This window comes from Lactuca serriola, chromosome 4 (assembly GCF_051521515.1).
Source record: "Lactuca serriola cultivar US96UC23 chromosome 4, Lser_US96UC23_V15, whole genome shotgun sequence".
Taxonomy (NCBI): domain Eukaryota; kingdom Viridiplantae; phylum Streptophyta; class Magnoliopsida; order Asterales; family Asteraceae; genus Lactuca; species Lactuca serriola.
The window spans coordinates 126654749-126675832 of record NC_136411.1 but is presented as its reverse complement, the minus strand read 5'-3'; the positions used below and the strand labels follow the sequence as shown (position 1 = coordinate 126675832).

The 21084-nt window shown below is 37.7% G+C and overlaps 1 protein-coding gene and 1 non-coding gene across 2 annotated transcripts; one reads left to right on the top strand and one right to left on the bottom strand.

Moving 5' to 3' along the window:
* Positions 1-1418: 1418 nt before the first annotated feature.
* Positions 1419-1748, top strand: LOC145098793 (putative mitochondrial protein AtMg00820). The gene has a single exon (XM_079036398.1). It carries the CDS (start codon positions 1419-1421, stop codon positions 1746-1748), a length of 330 nt encoding a protein of 109 aa, XP_078892524.1.
* A 6227-nt stretch (positions 1749-7975) lies between these two features.
* On the bottom strand, positions 7976-8082 carry LOC145049050 (small nucleolar RNA R71). Its single transcript, XR_013683170.1, has one exon. It is a non-coding gene; the product is annotated as a small nucleolar RNA R71 (small nucleolar RNA).
* Between the last annotated feature and the right edge of the window lie 13002 nt (positions 8083-21084).

Here is a 21084-nt window from a genome sequence, read left to right as displayed (position 1 = left end):
TGTTTTAATGTATTAAGTATATGTTTTGTGTGAGTACATATTCATTTTCTTCTAACACGTAGATATAAAGTATATCCGAGTGAATACGAGCTATGTGTATATATATATATATATATATATATATATATATATATATATATATATATATATATATATATATATATTATTTGTTACTTGGAATGAATATGTATATTTGGAACGAGTATTAAATGAATATCTTATCAGTTTTTAAGTTGCATATGTATGCATATGTATATTGTTATCTACAAAATGCTGGGTAGAACTTGGGTAGATAGTTGATGTGTGATAAATTGATGAGAGGCCTCGATGTTGTTGTTGTTGACCTAGTCATCTAGCGAAGTATGGATGACAACCACAGACACTTTCTAGACAGTCCTGTGGAATGCTAGCAGGTTCATAACCTGTAGGTGTTGTGAATGATGTGTTCACCGGTGTACTCTATCCCCCCCCCCATGGTTGCCTTTACGACATCTATTGCTGAGGAAACCCCTTGCAGTAATGTCCGTCCCGATGAAAATCCTAGATTAGGTCCCTTATAATAGATGTTGTTTTAAGGACGTAAAGTGAGGATAACAGGAATGGGTAATCGGGTTATTGTTGGTTGATGAAATTAAATATAATTATTTATTGTGGGTTGAAAACCCTATATGCTAACCATGCTCCCAAGCCTGACCCGCTCAGTCTTATTTGTATTACAGGAAGTGACGTGAGGGCATGAGATGCATTAATCATCAAGTTATTTTGTTTATAAGCATGTACATGTATATAACTGTTGTATGGCTTGTAATATGTTGTTTATGCTTTTTAGGCTTTATAAGAACATGACATCCCAAATTTTGTTATATAATGAAAACACATTTCTTGATGAAATGCTTTGATAAATTGTATTTTATCATATTTTGTTTTGGTAACAAATTCCGCAACTCTTTTAAATCAAAATGATTTACTTTAAAATTATTTTAAAAGCATAAATGAAACTGGTCTTTTCTGGCCGTGATTTTGGGGATGTCACATCATCTCAGGATCAAGAGGAACTCCCATTTGCAATTTAGGGGAAACCTCTCTCAACTGTTCAAGAAAGTGTTAATCAAACTCCTTTAGTTCAAGACAATTCTGCAGCATATTCTCAAGTTCAGGGGGAACTGTAGTCCCCAACCGAAGAATCCTCTGATATAAAAGACATTCCCTCCACCGCAGCTGTTGATCATCTGCAACCTCGTCTTCATGTATGGACAAAGGATCACCCACCAGGTCAAATCATTGGAAACCCAGCCACAGGTATCCAAACTCGATCCTCAAAGGATTTATCTGACCACTATAACTATGCAGCGTTCATGTCCTCGGTCGAGCCCCGAACAATCAAAGAAGCCCTATTAGAACCTGATTGCATATTCGCAATGCAAGATGAACTGGCAGAATTTGAAAGAAAGAAAGTGTGGCGACTCGTTTCAAAGCCAATGGGTTACACTATTGTTGGTACAAGATGGGTCCACAAGATTAAATTGGATGAGTCCAGTGCGGTAGTCAGAAACAAAGCAAGACTAGCTGCTAAGGGGTATAGTCAACTTGAAGGTGTTGACTATGATGAAACGTACACCCCTGTAGCCCAAATGGAAGCCATACGCATCTTCTTAGCGTATGCAGCTCACAAGAACATTAAGGTACATCAAATGGACGTAAAGAGTGCCTTTCTAAATAGTGAATTGAAAGAGGAGGTTTATCTTTAACAACCTCCTGGCTTTGAAAGTCTTGAATTCTCAGATCACTGTTACAAGCTTGAGAAAGTGGTTTAGTCTAAAGCAAGCTCCAAGAGCTTGGTATGAGACTCTCTCAGAATTTCTCGTCTCTTTTGGCTACAAAAGAGGAGTGATTGATCCCACTTTATTTAGAAAAGCGAACGGTAATCACCTTATCTTGTACAAATATATGTGGATGATATTATCTTCGGATCAACAGATCAGAGGATGGTGGATGATTTTGTAAAGCTCATGACCACCAAATTTCAAATGAGCATGAATAGAGACATTAATTTCTTTCTAGGACTTCAAGTAAAACAAGTTCCACAAGGAATATTCATCCATCAGGAGAAATACACCTCTGAACTGCTGCAGAAATACTCAATGGACAACTGTTCCTCAACCAAGGTCCCTATGGCCTTCGGATATAAGATTTCTGTTAACCCTTCCGGAGAATCAGTAGACCACAAAACTTATCGAGTAATGATTGGATCATTGATGTATATCACCGCAAGCCGACCATATATCGTCTTTACAACAGGCGTATGCACAAGATATCAAGCCGATCCGAAAGTATCTCACATGACCGCAGTTAAACAAATTCTCAGATACTTAAAGGGCACCAAGGCTCTCAGTCTCTGGTATCCAACTGGGAACGAATTCAATCTTCAAGCATTCACTAATGAGGATCATGTTGGGTGTAGATTGGATAGAAAGAGCACTTCATGTGGATGTCAATTTCTCGGTGGAAGACTCGTCACCTGGTCATCACGGAAACAAAGTTATGTCTCATTGTCTACCACAGAAGCAGAATATGTGGCCGCAGCTAGATGTTATTCACAAGTCTTATAGATGAAAAATCAACTTATGGACTACGGATACAGGATGTTGTGGATACCAATATACTGTGATTCAGAGAGTGCTATAGTGATTTCTCACAATTCTATTCATCACTCAAAAATGAAGCACACTGAACTACGGTATCATTTTATCAAAGACCACATCCTTAAAGGAAACATTGAACTAATTTTTGTTAACACTCATGAAGAGGTTGCCAATGTTTTTACCAAAGCTCTAGACTCAACAAAACTCAACAGTTTTTTGCAAATGTTAGGGATGATGAATCCGGATCCAAAATTCTTTTTGAGTTAGTAGGATGTTCCATCGCAGTTGTATCTCACTCAATCAGCAATGATGAATCAATCTGCAATAAGTGATGAATCCGGAATGATTTCTCATCCTCTTCATAATATCAAGGAACCTGGTGTGTTATTAACTGATTCTCATTTAATGTTAAAACATTCGTTTTTAGCACTTTTCGTTTCAGTTCCCTTTTCAAATAATATTTTGGTGTCAGACCTACTTTAGGTATAATGAAAAATAAAACAGTTTTCCATTAAAGAAATCTTTCTAGATATCTTTTCCTTAAACTGTCAACTCCCTTCATCCAACATGTTAAATCCATTCCAAAATCCTCACTTTATTCAACGGACTTTTGCCCCTCACCACACATTCTTCAAATGTGTATTTATGGGCCTGAAACTACATTAAATGTTTTCTTAAATAGTAAAAAATAAAAAAACAAATTTCTTTTATTTACTTTTCATGGCTGCAAATCGTTAAAACCCAAGGGTTTTTACGCGTCACAGCTGTAAAAAGGTAAATCCAATAAACTCTTCACATCCAGAATTATAAAAAGTTATTTTCCCTAAGAAATCTTCACGCTTTCTGAACCCTCTAGACGATCTTTATCTTCTTCACCTTCTTGCAATCAAACTCTATTCTGCAAGTTCTTAAAACTTTTTCTACAACGGTGAAGTCTGGCATTTCAAAGAAGCAATCCAAGGCTTCTGGTTCCGCTCAACCCACAGGCTCAGAATCTGCTACAAGAAATCAATCATCTTCAATTGCATCTAGCAATTTTACGGAAATCTTCTAAGACCATCCCTCTTACAATGATGCAATCTGTCTGGTGATCAAATACCTCTCGAAGCATCCTCTGTTTGGAGCTTTTGATTCCTTCACTTATGTTGTACCTTTGTCGACTCTCTTCAAATGTGCATTATTTGCATATCGACCCTGTAACAACTTGAATCAAGTTCATCTGACCCTAATTGATGATTCTTTGGTCATCCTGACTAAAGAAAAATTCCTGAACGCGATCAACTTACATGTTCATCCTGGGACTAAATTCATCTCTCCCAGCGTGAATGACATCATTCCCACACTCTACGAGATGGGATATCAGAAGAAACTCAAGGGAATCAGAGAGTTCAAGAAAAACCAATTGCCTGTTGTTTGGCAATTTGTGTTCCATTTCATCATCCAGGGTCTATCAGGAAGAACTGGAGGCACTGATAATATGGGGCTGAAGCTACTGGAACTTGTTTGCAGTATCTTTACTGGTAATGATGTCAACTATGGGTAAATCTTATGGGATGACTTCCTTCAATACATCCCCAAAGAGAATCCGAAGACAGCCCCCACAAACTTAACTTTTGCTCGTTTTTAGGATTTATGCATATCTGATCTTCACCGCGATGCAAGCCTAAGCATGGGAAACGACATCAACTTATTCATCACTAGAGATCTAAAAAGGTACCCTACTACTAAAGATCAATCTTTTTTCGGACCACTTAGACGTCTTCTTGTACACATCTTGATCTCCATTGGACTTGAAACACAAGAAGTCACAAATCATATTAAGGCTACGGAAGGTATTGACCCAAACCTTCCTACCCTGCCTCCTCCAAGTCAGACTATATTGACCTCGACAGAACCCCGTGGTGCGGTGAGTACCGCAGCCCCCACAACTACTCAATCTCATCTTCCTCTAGCCTGATGTCTGAAAAGGTTGGTATCCTCAAATAAAGCCCTCCGTAGCAAAGCAAAGAAAGCGAAACCTAGAAAAAACGCAATTCCAGAACCGTTTCATCCTCGGATGACGATCAATGCCCTCCTATCAATATTTACGAGTCTGATAGTGACTCAGATCCTGCTCTAGTTCGCAAGAAACAACGGACCACCCCCAATTCTAGCCAAATGCATATCCTTTCTGATACCGCAACCTCTCAAAAGGCTCCGGTAGTCCTTGGGGTTCCCACACACCTATTTGGATCCACCCTCTCCAGCTATTCAGACACAGCAAGTGTGTTTTTTTCATCTTCCATTGGAGACTCGACCCCGACTGAATCCCAAAGGGATTCACTTGGTTCAAGACGCCCTAAGGTCTCCAGGGCTTCCCACCTTCATTTTTTTCAAGAATAGGAGTTGCGCTCCATCCTTGATTCGGTCATCCAAACACTTGATACACCATCCCAACCGCAGGGCACTTCCTCAACCATATCCAGAACTGAGTCAAGGCCATACTCGACTACGGGTCAAGGAGACCAAGGAATCTCGGGAAATCCTACTCTGCTTACATCACAACCAGGTGGTTTAGGCACGGTGAGCACCAATGTGCAAGGATCCGTGAACCCAGGGAACACCCAAGTGCGAAACCAAGGATTTGACGGCTATGATAATGATGATACTTGGACTCGGGATCCTCCCACTACTGATTCTGGTATTCGAAAATATGAGGCTTTTTGCAGGGCATTTCAAGCCCACAAGGATCAACAAACCAAGCTACAACAACAGAAAGAGAAAGAAATTCAGACGGTAGTTAAATACTGGGTTGATGCCTTCAACAATGCCAATGTGGCCACCATCTCCAAGGTGCAAGACTGGATGCTCTCCATGGCAAACACAATTCAAATGGCTTAAACTCTTCAGCATGGTGCAGGTCCATCTCAGCCCCCTCCAACACAAGCTCAAGATTCTCAAGAAGATGGAACTGCAATCTGATATGTGCATATTTAACCATGTGTTTAGTATAGAATTTTATCAATTATTAGCTAATTATTTGCATAATATGGACAAAAGGTACTTAATAATGTCTAAATTATATTTTCAGTCTAGAAGACATGTTTAGGAGCAAAAAGAAAGATGGAGAAGCAATCAGAAGCTGGAGAATGAAGAAAGAAGAACAAAACTGGAGCTACTCGGCGAGTCCAGAAGCTACTCGGCGAGTCCCGTTGAATGTTCGCGAAGTAATGTCCAGAATCCTTGCCGTACACATATTTCTCAAAGGAACTCGGCGAGTTGGGCACCTACTCGCCGAGTTGACCCTGTTGTGAGATAATTATAAATAGAGGAAATAATCCCAAATTGAGGAGTTTTTTGGCATCTCTGGAGAATAACCTACGACTGAAGAAACCCTTGGAGACCTGAAGAGCCCTAATCTTTGATCTTTAGAAGACTCAAGGCGAATTAGGTTAAATCTTCCACTTAATCTAGAAGTGAATCATGTTTAGACCAATTAAATTCGTTTTTAGCTTCTCTTCTACTGTAATCATGAGCGGAATTTTCGTAGTTTCTGTTTAGGAAAGACTAATTTACTCCTATGGTTTGATTTATACTTTGTTTGATTGATTATTGGTGATTTTATTAAACTAAGTTTGTTAAAGAACCTTATGCATTAACTATAACTATTTTCTATTAATTGGAAAACAATTAGGCTGCATGAACATCTCTTAATTGTTAACCTCATATGATTTATGTGAACACTTCATTATATGCCTAGGATTAGTGAATATGAAACTAGGATTAATTGATTTATGGGTAAATTAATGTGTGAGCTTGTTTGGTAAACCAACAAACAAGAGGTTAGTTGAATTACCAATTTGATTAACCAATTACAAATCTTATTTAATCCAAATAATTGAACTAGGGAGTTAATTAGTTTAAACACTTGATCACTGCTTGAATTGATTAATTTCCTAAGGGTTGGTAATAGCGAATGCGAATCTAATCACTATAGTTGGTAACCAATAACAATTAATTTATTATTTTATCATAAATTAACCATAGGAGTGAATTGGTTGGACCTAAACAGAAACCCTTTTATTAAATTTGGTGAATTTTTACTTGTTCTAGTTTTTTAGTTAATTACGTGTTAAGAGGTGTGTTTAAGTTTCTAGTCTTGTAAAACTAGAGAAAACCCTATACTTTTATTACTTGTCTAGTTAAAATTAGTTATTAGTTTAATTTCCGTTCGCTGAGTTCGACACCCTACTTATTCAACTACACTACTAAAAGACAGGTTCACTGCCTTTGTGTGCTAAATTTATATTTTTGGAGTAGGAATAAAACCAGTGTATTTTACACACATCAAGTTTTTGGCGCCGTTGCCGGGGAACGGTTTAAAAAGTAAATCTAATTCCTAGTTTTATCGATCCTTTGTGTGGGATTATCTTACACAAAGTTATTTTCATTAATTCAGTAATTAGTTTAAGTTTTAGTAATTATTAGTTTTTAGTCGATTTTATTTAATTTTATCTATTTAGCTTTTTACATAGTGAACTCACCGAGTACAATCGACCCTACTTGGCGATTCCACTGCTGATTGTCCGTTTATTTTTTATTTTCGTTATGTTTCATTTTTTGTTCTTTTTACGCATTTTTTTTTCTCTTACTCTGCTTGTAGGATTTTCATAACCAAAGGATCCAACACTCCTTTGGTTCCCCCCTTTGAAGACCCAGAATCCGCGTTGAGGAAAAACAAAGGCAAGGACGTTGAAGGCTCGAATACACCTAAGAAGTCACCTTTGACCAGCTTGAAAACGGTTTTCGGGAAGAAGAAGAACAAGAAACTAGGAGAGACCAGCAGTAGAAAGAGAAAAGAAAGTAAGGTAGAAGATATTGAAGACAACCCAAAAGAAGTTGAATTTGAATACGACTACGAAACTGAATACGAAGAGGAAAGCGATAAAGAAGGAGACTTAGACAACACCATGGCCAACATTGATGAAGTCCCCATGGGCGAATGGAAGAAGAGGATACGAGATGATACAGGCCCGGGACTTGTGCAACCCGCAATTCCCACAACTGCCACTTTTGAGCTAAAAGGTCACATACTTGCTCAACTCAAAGAGATCCCCTTCTACGGAAAAGACCATGAAGATGCTTACAAACACTTGGATGAAGTTAATGATGTAGCTGATTATTTCAATGTTCCCAACGTGCCTCGTGAGACTCAGCTGCTTCGCATGCATCCGGTTACATTGAAGGGTTCTACAAAGGATTGGCTCAAGTCACTTCCCTCCAGATCCATCACTACATGGGCCAAGATGAAAGAAGGGTTTATTGATCAACTTTGCCCACCTTCCAAAATATCTAAGTTAAAGAAAGCCATAGCCAACTTTGAACAACAAGCTGGAGAATCACTTTATGAGGCTTAGGAGAGGTACAAAAGTCTACTAAGGAATTGCCCACATCATGATCTCAATAGTCAACAAGAAGTCTCCATTTTCTATGATGGAGTGAATGTTACAACAAGGTAATTACTTGACTCGCAAGGCCCACTCACAAAGAAAGCACCCCCGGTGATAAAGCAACTAAATGAGGAATTCTTTAAGCATTTTAGGGAATACCACAACCCAAGGATTCATGTGACGAGGGGATCGGCTTATGTAGCTTCAAAAGATTTGTCAGCAGTTATAGCTATGTTGAAAACCATGGATAGGAGGATGGATAAAGTGGATCACACAATACATGTTATTCGGGTGGGTTGTGAGAATTGCAATGGACCTCATCTTACTAGAGATTGTGACTTGCACGAGAATGGGAACAAGAAGGCGCAAGTATGCTACTCCAGTGGTGACAAATATGATGATAATTGGCGAAAACCCATGAAGGAATGTCTTCCTTATGATGTGTACAAGAAGGCTAAGGAGGAGAAATATAAACAAAAAGGAAGAGGTTTTTACCAAAATGAGGAGCCGGTGCAAGAAAGAAAACCAAGTTTGGAGGACATGCTTACTAAATTTGTAGCTGCTTCAGAAAAGAGACACAATGACCATGATGCTGCAATATAAGAAACAAGAACAATACCTAGAAATCAACAAGCATCTATCCACAACATTGAGACACAGCTAGGGCAACTTGCCCAACAAATTAATCAAAGATCACCGGGAGAACTTCCTAGTAAAACCGAAAACAACCCATGAGGCGCGCAGATAAATATTGTGACAACTAGAAGTGGGAAGATCATTACTACCCTAGCTCCCATTCAGAATGAAGATCCCAAGAAGTTACAAAAGGAGGATGCAGAAAACCCGAGCCAAAAGCAAAACCAGCTGAGCCCAGACCCTACTCGCCGAGTTCACGATATGGACTCAGCGAGTCCGCCACTTGATCAAAAAAGTCAACGTTCTGCAAAGCCATATCAGCCTCCATTGCCATATCCAACCAGAGATAAGCAAGAAAAGAATGAAGAAGACTACCAGAAGTTTCTAGAACACATAAAGGCTCTTCAAATCAACATACCATTCATAGAAGCAGTTACCCAAATGCCAAAATACGCCAAATTTCTCAAGGAGCTTCTAACTAACAGAAGGAAGATGGAAGAAGTGAGGGAAGTGGTTCTCAATGAGAATTGCTCAGCTACCATGCTGAACAAACTACCGAAGAAGAAGGGTGACCCGGGAAGCTTAACATTGCCTTGTTAATTTGGGAATTTGGCCACTATTCATGTTTCGGCTGATTCAGGAGCAAGTGTAAACCTCATGCCATATTCATTTTTCAAGAAACTAGATCTCCCGGAACCGAGACCAATGGCAATCCACTTAGCAAATAAAACGGTTACATTCCCACGAGGAATCTGTGAAGATCTTTTGGTAAAGGTGGATAAGTTCGTGTTCCCCGCGGATTTTATAATATTGGACATGGAAGTGGATCCTCAAGTCCCGATCATCCTTGGAAGACCTTTCCTTAACACCACAAGCGCTATAGTTGACATGCGAGATTCAAAACTTACTTTACGGGTAGGAGATGAATCAGTCACTTTCGGGGTTGATCAAGCCATGAAGCATGCAAGGAACAGTGATGACACGACATTTTCAATTGATATGTTGGATGAATTAATGGAGGAATGGAACAATGAAGAACCAAACAAGTCCACCATCACCTTTGATGAAGAAATTGATGTTGAAAGAGACCTACTGGAAATAGAGAGATTGCTGGAAGAAGCTGATTATAATGAACTAATGAAAACCATTGAGCAGCCTACTTGTCGGGTAGCTCCGATCTACTCGCCAAGTCCATATGAAGAAACAAGAGATATCACGAATACTACCTAGGACTCGACGAGTCCCTTCACTGGACTCGACGTGTTCACCATGCAGAACACGAAAATTGAGCTGATATCGCTACCAGATCAATTGGAGTACGCATTCCTTGAAGATGGTCAACAAAAACCTGTTATAATAGCTTCTGACCTCTCCCAATCTGAAAAAGAAGAATTAGTCCATGTCCTAAAGAAGAGAAAGAGTGCTATTGCATGGAGTATCACCGATATCAAGGGAATAATGCCCGCTTATTGCTCTCACATGATCAACCTGGAAGAAGAAGCAAAGCCGGTAGTGCAACACCAAAGAAGATTGAACCCGAACATGCAAGAAGTGGTCAAGAAGGAAGTAGTCAAGCTTTTAGACACGGGAATCATTTATTCTATTTCCAATAGTCCATGGGTTAGTCCTGTTGAAGTGGTGCCCAAGAAAGGCAGGATGACGGTCATAACAAACGAGAAGAACGAGCTTATTCCGACCCGAACGGTAACCGGTTGGCGAGTGTGCATCGATTATCGAAAACTAAATGATGTCACTCGTAAAGACCATTTTCCTTTACCTTTTATTGATCAAATGCTTGAAAGATTGTCCGGGCATAGCTACTATTGTTTCTTAGACGGATTTTCAGGTTACTTCCAAATACCCATAGACCTAATTGACCAAGAATAGACTACTTTCACTTGCCCGAGCGGGACTTTTGCCTATCGCCGCATGCCCTTTGGGTTATGCCACTACTAGAAAAAAGGCCTTTTATGACGCTCATTGCGCGTCGTAAACGCTCAGACGACACACAAATGCGCGTCAAGGAAGGCCCTGTCATAAAGAGAGACGACTCGCTTTTGCGCGTCGTATATAGACGACGCGCATTTACGACGCACATTTATGATGCGCATTTACGACGCGCGGTTATGACACGCAATGTGTATCAAGGAAGGCCCTGTCATAAAGGAAGACGACACACATTTGCATGTCGTAACCTTACGACGTATGTGTTTATGACATGCAATGCGTATCAAGGAAGCCCCAGTCAAGAAAGGCCATGTCATAAATGAAGACGACACACATTTTTGCTTATCGTAATTTTAATTTTTTTTAAAAAAATATATATTTATATATTTATTAATTTATAAATTAAATTTGCATTTAATCTCTCATAATAGAAATAAAATACCATATACAAAAAATACAATCCATTGCATAATATAAAATAAAATACCATATACAAAAAATACAATCCATTGCATTTAATCTGTATGTATAACAAAGACACATGTGTTAAAATTATTACCATTAACATCTAATCGTATGGACTCGGGTGTTAAACTTGTTACCATTAACATCTGATTCATAAGTCCTTTCAACAAGATTGTTACCTGCATAAATGAAAACAAACAGGAACATTAACAGCCCAGCTATGACTCTTTTTGTCCCAGAATCTGAATTAAACAACAAGTGATAGCATTAGGCATTAGGCATTAGCATCTGGTTTATCATACAAATGTCTTACCAACAAAGAAAGACAAAGCAGTATAGCATTAGGCATTAGGCATTAGCATCTAGTTTAGCATCTGGTTTATCATACAAATATCTTACCAACAAAGAAAGACAAAGCAGTATAGCATTAGGCATTAGGCATTAGCATCTGGTTTATCATACAAATGGGAAGAAAAATAAAAGAGTTGTTAAGATTTAGCATATCTACAAAACGAAATTTATATTAATCACTTAAATACCTTTTTCCTCATTTCATAAACATAGGATTCCACAGCATTCTTTTTGTCCTTGGTTTCTTCCATCACTCGGTCCTGTAATGCCATTTCAAATTCTTTTTCCACTGTTTTTTTCATATATGCTGGTAGCATTGCTCCATAAACCACCTCAGAAACAGGTATGTTTTACTTTTCGACCTTTTTCTTTGGAGCCTACACCTGTATAACAACATAACAAATCTTACTATATCTATAGTTTAAAGTTTAAACCCACACATGTTCTATTATACCAACCTTAGTATCCGTTCCACATTAGCATAACATTATGTAGTGTTGCATTTGGAAATTTGAACTAGCAGACTACGCAGGCGAGCTAGGGTAGATGCCCAATTTTTATGTTGTGATCTATCTTCAGATGCCTATAAACTAAGGCAATAAAGGAAAAGAATACAATCATAACCACACACAAAAACAAAACTAATCAGTGTTGGTCAAACACTCTGCATCAGTCAAAACTAAGGCAATTAAGATAATCCATAGTAGCATTAGAGTTTCCCTGCACCAGTCAAATGTATCCCCTATAAAGGATCAGGTAGAAACTCTATTCTCACATTCAAGAGGTGAAAAAACTCTTCAAGTTCAGATAAGCATCACAAAAATTTGCTTAACTATTTAATTCCCAGCCAAGGGTTAAATACCCCATTAAGAGACCAAAATAATCGGAACCACTGGTACAGTTAAGGATTGACCTCACAATAAAAGAAACACAAAAACAGGTGGTGCTATGCCCACAGTTACTAAGGAGAAATAAAAACAAATTAATAATATTCTAAAGCACAATCGACATTATGCAAATTATAAGTGAAGGCAGCAATGTGACATTCAAAAGTATGCTTTCCCATTTATGCTAACACCTTAAATAAACAAACACAGAGGCCTAAGATCATGAAGTTTCAAGGAAGATGCATACCACATGGTAATATGTTTTTAAGCTAAAACCACGTTCTTTGTAAACTATGATCATGAGCCAGTCATTTACTAGTTCCCTATCTTGGATGTCCATATCCTGACAAAGTAAAATAAGATCTTAGTTAAAATGATGAATACAATAATTATGCAACCAGAACCATAGATAAAATTCAGTTTGACAATTGTAAGAATCACCTATTTTGTTTTGAGAACAAGGGCTTTCCAAAGGTGGCTACTAAAGCGGGGGATAAAAGATAAAAGAACCTGACTGGATATAATCAAAAACCAACAATTCAAGAATTATTTGATATGCGTACAGTAGTTAATTAATATGCGTTAGCAATAATTTAATCGGTCAGAGAAAGATATAAATATGCTTTATGGATGCTGACTCTTTGGTCTCCCATTAGCTCAAGAACTTCTTCTCACGAAATCTATATCACTTGAAATGAAACTAGAATAAGGTTTCAACGTCACAATTATTGGTTAGCAATGAAAAAAACTTAACCAGAAGAAATGTCTCATACCAATTGCGTTCACAGAAAAATTTTAAAAAAATATGGATTAGTGGATGTAGTCATATTTTTCTCTAATTATTTAAGTGCTTGTACCAGATCTATTCCTTGAAAGCTAGAGAAACATTTTTTTATCAAACATACGAAACATTGATTCGAAATCTAAACTCCATTGCAACTAATTTTAAAAAGAAAATAAATTGAAGAAAACTTCACAAGTTGAATATAATCGAATCAAATTTCCAAATCCCAAATTCGGAAATAACTTCAACATCAAAAACAGGGATGAGAGAGCTTACCGAATGTTGGGAGGCATAGAAGGTGAGAGGACGCCGAATGAGTAAGAGATGCAGGATGTGAGGTGATGTGTGCAAGGCAACCATGACCAGTGAGGGTGAGAAGACAGTTGAGGGTTTTCAATAGTTTCGATCAAGTTTCCTGCCTCAATTCTGAAAAAAAAAATAGTTTGAAGAAGGAAAAGAATTAAACGCAAGAAGCAATCATGGCAACATGGAAGACAGAGAGTGATATATGTGATTTCTTAATAAACATAAACAGAGAGATGGAGAAGAGTGAATTACGTACCCCTGTTCCCTAAAACTGGAATTGATATGGGGTTTCTCAAATTGAATGACGCCTTCAAGATGAAAATTTTCTTGGTTGACAATAGGATGGGATCTTCATAATCTATGAATTAAGTCGTGGGTTTCGTTTTGTGGAATCGAAAATTACAGTTTCGTGATAAAGATTGACCATAATGAAAAAGTGGATTGGAAGCGGTGGTTTCATCCAAAGTAGCGTCGGTCACCACCTACGCCTCCTGAAACCGTTTTGATAACTTCGCTCAGATAAAAACCCTAGCATGTGGAAACCTGTTAAATATTAGGACTCAAGTCAAATCTAGATCAATAAGGAAGATGTAAGTAAGGAAAAATCGCTATTTGCTCCCAAATTAAACACAAAATAGGTTCATTACCAGCGATCGAAAAGAGATGAGCTACTCCTTGTTGAAGCACAACCGATCCATTCTCTTCAGAAAAAAAAAAGCAATCGAGAATTCAACACATACAGGACCAAGAACAGTACCTATTGAATTTATGAGGCGACCTACTCCGTGCTGAAGCACAACCGATCCATTCTCTTCAGAAAAAAGGATATACATAGCAAGGCCAAGTACACCTTAATGAACGATTTGATTTTTAAGAGACAAACCGATTAGAGTGGAATCAGAGATTGGGGAGTGGATACTGTTCTAAGGTCTTTATTTTAGGGACGAACAAGGAGGTGATGGTGCAAATTGATGACCACCAATCAAAGCCTTCGTAGAGCTCGATTGGAGTGGAATCAGAGATTGGGGAGTGGAAGAACAGAGGATCAGAGAAGTTTGAAGTGTGAATTGAGTTTTTAGGGTTCAATTTCAAGTCAATTAGTAAAGAGTCCAAAACTATTACACCTCCCTGTACCTCACCCAATAATCGAAACCATAGAAATTGTTGAATTCTGTATGAATAAGCGGCGAAGATGCGAACTTGTGGGAAGTAAAGCGGTGGAGGTTTGAGAATCGAGAGAGAAGAAAGAAAGAAAGGGGGTTTTCAGCGGGAATGAGTTAGGGTTTTCAGCCGGTGGAAACAAAGCGGGCCTTTTAAATTTTGGATTTCATTTCCCCCTTGGATGAAACGCATGTTTCATTAATATTTATAAAGCGACATAGCTAGATGACGCACGTTTTATTTAAGGTGCCCTCCGTGTTTTTTTTATTAGACACTAATTTTTGGCACGCAAAAATGCGTGTCCACTATGCTTCATATTTTGGAAATCTGACATCAATTTTTAGGGCACTCACAAATGCGTGTCCTCTATTAGCGCGTGTCATTATTTGCGCGTCGTAAAAGACTGTTTTTCTAGTAGTGTGGAATGCACCTGCGAGATTTCAAAGGTGCATGACAGCCATATTCCATGACATGGTGGAAAAATTCATGGAAGTATTTATGGACGATTTTTCTGTTTTTGGATCTTCCTTCCATGATTGTCTTGCTAACCTTGATTTAATTCTTGCAAGATGTGAAAAAACCGATTTAGTCCTCAATTGGGAAAAATGTCACTTTATGGTTAAAGAGGGCATAGTCTTGGGCCACAAGGTATCCAAAGCGGGGATTGAGGTGGATCGGGCAAAAATAGATACAATTGCTAAATTACCTCCACCAACTAATATAAAGGGCATTAGGAGTGTTTTAGGTCACGCGGGTTTTACCACCATTTCATAAAAGATTTTTCTAAAATAACTAGACCTCTCACACAATTACTTTTAAAAGATGCACCATTTAATTTCACTAAAGAGTGTCTAGAGGCCTTTGAATTTATGAAAGAAAAATTAACTAATGCCCTGATCATTATAGCCCCGAATTGGAACCTACATTTTGAAATAATGTGTGATGCTAGCGACTTTGCATTAGGAGTTGTACTTGGCCAAAGGGTTGATAAGCACTTTCAACCCATTTATTATGCAAGCAAGACTTTGAATCTGGCCCAAGAAAATTACACCACAGCTGAAAAGGAATTACTAGCAGTGGTGTATGCTTTTGACAAATTCCGCCCTTATCTTATTTTATCTAAAACCACTGTTTTTACTTACCACTCTGCTATTAAGTACTTGTTTGCCAAGCAGGATGCAAAGCCAAGATTGATACGTTAGGTTCTACTTTTACAAGAATTTGACATTGAAATACGCGATAAAAAGGGAATGGAGAATGTAGCTGCCGACCACTTATCAAGACTAGAAAACCCGAATTTGGAAGCATTGGAAGAGGATAAAATTAGAGATGACTTTCCGGACGAGTACATTTTAGTAACTACGGGGTAGGAGCCATGGTTTGCGGATATAGCTAATTATTTAGCTACCAAATTTATCCCAAAAGCCGATAAATTTTGGATCATTGCCATAGCGGGCGCACCGGTGGACATCATGGAGCACATTACACGGCTAAGAAGATATTTGATATTGAGTTTTATTGGCCCACAATTTTTATAGATGCTACCCAATATGTTAAAGAGTGTGATGCATGCCAAAGAGCGGGAAACATATCATCCTGAAATGAGATGCCGCAACATAGTATTCAAGTGTGTGAAGTGTTTGATGTGTGGGGGATCGATTTCATGGGATCATTTCCAATGTCAAAAGGGAACACATATATTTTGGTGGCGGTTGATTATGTATCCAAATGGGCGGAGGCACAAGCTTTACCAACTAATGATCCTCGGCCGGTGGTGCACTTTCTAAAAAAGTTATTCTCAAGATTTGGAGTTCCTAAAGCTCTTATTAGTGACCGGGGCACTCACTTTGCCAATGATCAATTAGAAAAAGTGTTATGAAAATATGGGGTGACCCATAAATTCTCTACATCTTACCATCCACAAACTAGTGGGCAAATTGAAGTGACGAATAGAGCATTAAAAAGAATTTTGGAGAGATCGGTGGGTAGCAATCGAAAGGAATGGTCATATAGGTTAGATGATGCACTTTGGGCCTTCCGAACAGCTTTCAAAACACATATTGGTACTACACCATATAGGCTAGTTTATGGGAAGCAATGTCATTTACCGGTAGAAATAGAGCATAAAACTTTTTGGGCTTTAAAAATGTGTAATTTCTGATGTAGCTGAACTTAGAACCAACCGGTTGATGCAATTAAATGCTCTTGAAGAACTTAGGAATGAGGCTTACACTAGCTCCTTGATTTACAAAGAAAAAACAAAAAACTGGCATGACAAAAGGATCAAGGGTAATAAGGACTTTCACGAAGGGCAAAAAGTGTTGCTTTTGAATTCAAGGCTCAAACTCTTTCCGGGCAAGCTAAAGTCGCGATGGGATGGTCCATTTATAGTAAAGAAAGTTTTTCCACATGGAGCTATCGAGTTACTATCAAAAGAAGGCACTCCTTTCAAGGTTAATGGACATCGGATGAAAAAATATGAAGCAGGAATCCCGAGGAATGAAGGACTTGAAGAACGGCTGCTATTGGAAGGCATGGCAGAAACGTAGAGCGGGAAGGAGTCCAGCTAACGACTCCTTAAAAAGTAGTACTTCCGGGAGGCAACCCGAGTTTAGAGTTTGCATTTCTTTTCCCTTTAATTTTTCTTTTTGTTTTTCACTTTTAGGATCTGTTTTTTTTTTCAATCTTCTTCTGAAATTATGCTTAATATGATTGCTTGACGGCAAGCAATGCTCGAAGTGTAGGGTGGTGGCTTAAAAATCGAGTTTTTTTTCAAACTGAATGATCTACTCGCCAAGTTCATACATTACTCAACGAGTACATTTTGAAATCTACGAAAAATCATCAACTCGCACATCTACTCGGCGAGTAGGTGTCCCTACTCGACGAGTTCACATTTTTAATTGATTTTTTTACAATCTGTAAATAAGGGTTTCTTTTTACCCAATCATTTTCATCAGCCGCCTCCCAAATATACTCGTCGAGCACTCTGTTTCCTCTCAAGAAAATCCTTTGAATTCTTGCTGAATCTTCATCTACGAAGCAAAAGGTTAGATTTTTCCTTCGGATTCTTGCTAAAGGTACCAGCTTTAAAAGTTTTGGGTATTTATCTTGCTAAAATTCGGATTTGGAGGATTACCCCAATACTAGGGTTTTGATTTTAGGATAAATTAGGAGGATATGGACAAAATTTCTTGCGAATTTATGCTTAAGGGACTTAGAACAGCAAACCCCAAAGAAAATATTTGTATTTTGTTGACCCAATATGGACCGAGAGGGGAACTGCCATCGCAGTTCATACTACTCGCCGAGTAGTTCATGGACTCGGCGAGTTCATGCTTTGTTGAATCTGTTATGGTGAGTTTTAATTATCAGGGTTTTTTTTGTTGTTTTCTTGATGTTGTTTTTGATGGGTTTTGGTCATAAGACATCCTATGTGCTCATACAAACCCTAAAGCTCGGATCTAGGTTTCTCTATTGTACATACTTTGAATCCAAGACTTTGAACCCTAATTCTAGCATATGGAAATCAGAATTCACATGTAAATAGGTTTAAGAACATACCTTGATTGTTATATAGCAATAACAATCCAATTCCTCCTTGAATTGACCTTGGAAAGCAAAGAGTCACAAGTGTCACTCCTCTAATGGCTCACAAACACCATAAGCAAGTGGAGAAGGTATAAAGAGAGAGGAGGGAGGTTAGAATTCGTTTCTAAGACTTCTTGGGAAGGGATACACGAATTCATGACCTTGGGGTTGTTTATATAGGTGTAGAGATAGGGTTTCAGTCATTATCCTTATCTAGTTGATTATCCATTAAGCAACCAATAAGATAATCCATGAATCCTTATCATACTCGAATTCTAAGGCTTTCCAACCTTAAATTCGTCCACCATATATAAAAGATAATCCTTACCTTATTTTGTAACTATCACATAATTACAATTCAGCCCCTCTAGTTTAATTAATTACATTTGATCACAAAACTAATTCTTAATTAATTATTGACCAATATTAATTAAACAAATATGATTTCTCCTTTAATATATTATTCTTATAACATATTAATAAATCATATTATCCTCTCTTTCTATTTATTTCTCCAATCAAGTTGCTTTGGTGAAGGCAACCCAAAAGGACCATGCACCATCGGGTCAAGTACATACCAAAATAGTTATGGACTTAGACACTAATCCAACAGTCTCCCACTTGGATAAGTCTAATAACTATTCTGCGTATGACTTCGGATCCCGATCTGCAATCGTAGCTTTCCAAAGCCGCTGTCAACTCTGATCATATCAAATACGCGTGTCCTTAGATAAGGGATCATATATTCCTCCATTCTAGATATCATATGAGATATGATTTCAAATCATTCTCTTTGTACTATATCTCGATTCCCGATTTATGACGACTGACTAATTGAACAAATCAAATTAGCCCTAGCCCGGCCGAGCATTTACGTTTGTCATCACTAAACCATAGAGGGGCCCAAAGATATCACTTTTATCCTACTTTGGATAAAAGGAACGGATAAACTTTGATACAATGCTTGCTTGCACTCACGCACCGAATCACACACAACAATATGTTTTATAACACCAAGTTACTGGTGCGTTTACATATTATCAATGTGCAACCGATTCGCAAGATACAACTCACACATCTCGGTTTCAAGAATATAAGATGTTATCGTCTCACCAATCACTCGTGATACAATTCATGGAGTGATCCAAGTGAGCGTGGGTCTAATCCAATGCTCAAATCACATTCATAAGCACTCATGAACGTTGCAGCAAACATTTGCTTATGTCTAATACTCTTTTAGACAATCCACACACCAATTCACGACAGTCTTTATTCATATCTACTTCCAACATATGAACGACTGTGGCCCGTTTGAATAATTCGATTATTCTTAATAAACTCAATTATTCTGGAAGTCAAAACATGCAAATGTGAAACACAAGAATAATACTAATCCCATATGGCCTCAACCCTTTGAGCATAAATAAAACTCCTTTTATTTATCACCATATTGATTACTCATTATTTGTCGTTTCGGGTAATCAACTTCTCACTTGAATTCCAACACTTGTCTCATGCTCCTAGCATGCACACAATGTTTACCTATGGTTCTTACTTTGTGAAATAAATCTCATTGAATACATTTCCAATCATTCTCATTTCACAACTCCAAATCCGTTTTTCATAAGTCAAAGAATATCAAATTCTTGCTACTTATAGAATATGCTAGATTCTAACATTCTATGCAACTATCCTTTCGTAATGTCACTGCACCAAAGTCACAAAGACTATTGCCAATGATATTACAAAGTCCTCTATCAGAGATTGTTACAAGACAATTCCATAGACGTGATGTTTCTCACTCAAAGTACATTCTTTGAACATCCTTTTGCATAGAAGTTTCTAATCCAGTCATAGATTTCTCAATATTCAATTCCCAATATGGACACACTTCCATATGTTCCATATGACAACTCATTCTTAATAGAATCTTATCTATTCATAATGATGTCGATATGGTCCATCCAATATGGAAACATTTCCATATTTTCCAATACTATACTTCCAACTACTCACAAGCGACCAATCTTCGTCGAACTTGGATTGTCCTTTGATAGTTGTTTAATTATTTTAGTCAAAACCAATTCTAGTCCCTTTTCCCTCTAAATGCGCTCGTCATTTGGAAAATTTTAGAATGGTCAAACATTAAAGCATTTGCAATCGATCCTATACCCGAAGCGTATGGGACACGACGCATAATGTTTTATTTGCTATGTTCTCAAAATTCGAATAGTGAAGAGGGATGTCGTAATCATAATCGAAATTTTAAGAACACACTTTGTACCTTTGACTAAATTTTATTAACAGTTCTCAACCTAAACCTTTAGATTTGAAATGAAGCATAATATTCTCTCCCTTAATTATAGCAAAACAACTCTTCAACTATTACGACTTTGCAAAGTATGACTCTTGTTTTCTATAATTAATATTGCTAACCTTGCAATACTTTCCTTAATAATCATACAATCATAACTTTTATGCTCCCACTATTTTGATGATTATTATAAAACATAACACTTATGCTCCCACTAGCTTCGACATGTATTCATAAACATCTTAAGATTCAGAAAACAATACTTATTGAATTTCTTAAGTTCATGTTTCTAATACTTAGTGCTTTGATAATCCTTTATCAATGCTTCTTGAACTTATACACCTTTGCCTTCGATAGTTCATATGTGTGTCTAAACAATTAAGACTAATTGCCAAACCTCACAATTCAAATTATGGAAAGGGATGCCGTAACCATAATTGAATTCGAGAATGCAATTTTACAATCACTATCTTCTTAAAATCTTTCTTAGTGAAAGCATTTCCTCACAATCATTTTCATGAAGGAGGAAATCTTATGACACTTAGATTTTAAACGGTGTAAATGTTCCTAT

Excerpts from the sequence above, each read along its gene's own strand:
- LOC145098793 (XM_079036398.1), top strand. The coding sequence starts at position 1,419 with ATGCAAGATGAACTGGCAGAATTTGAAAGAAAGAAAGTGTGGCGACTC.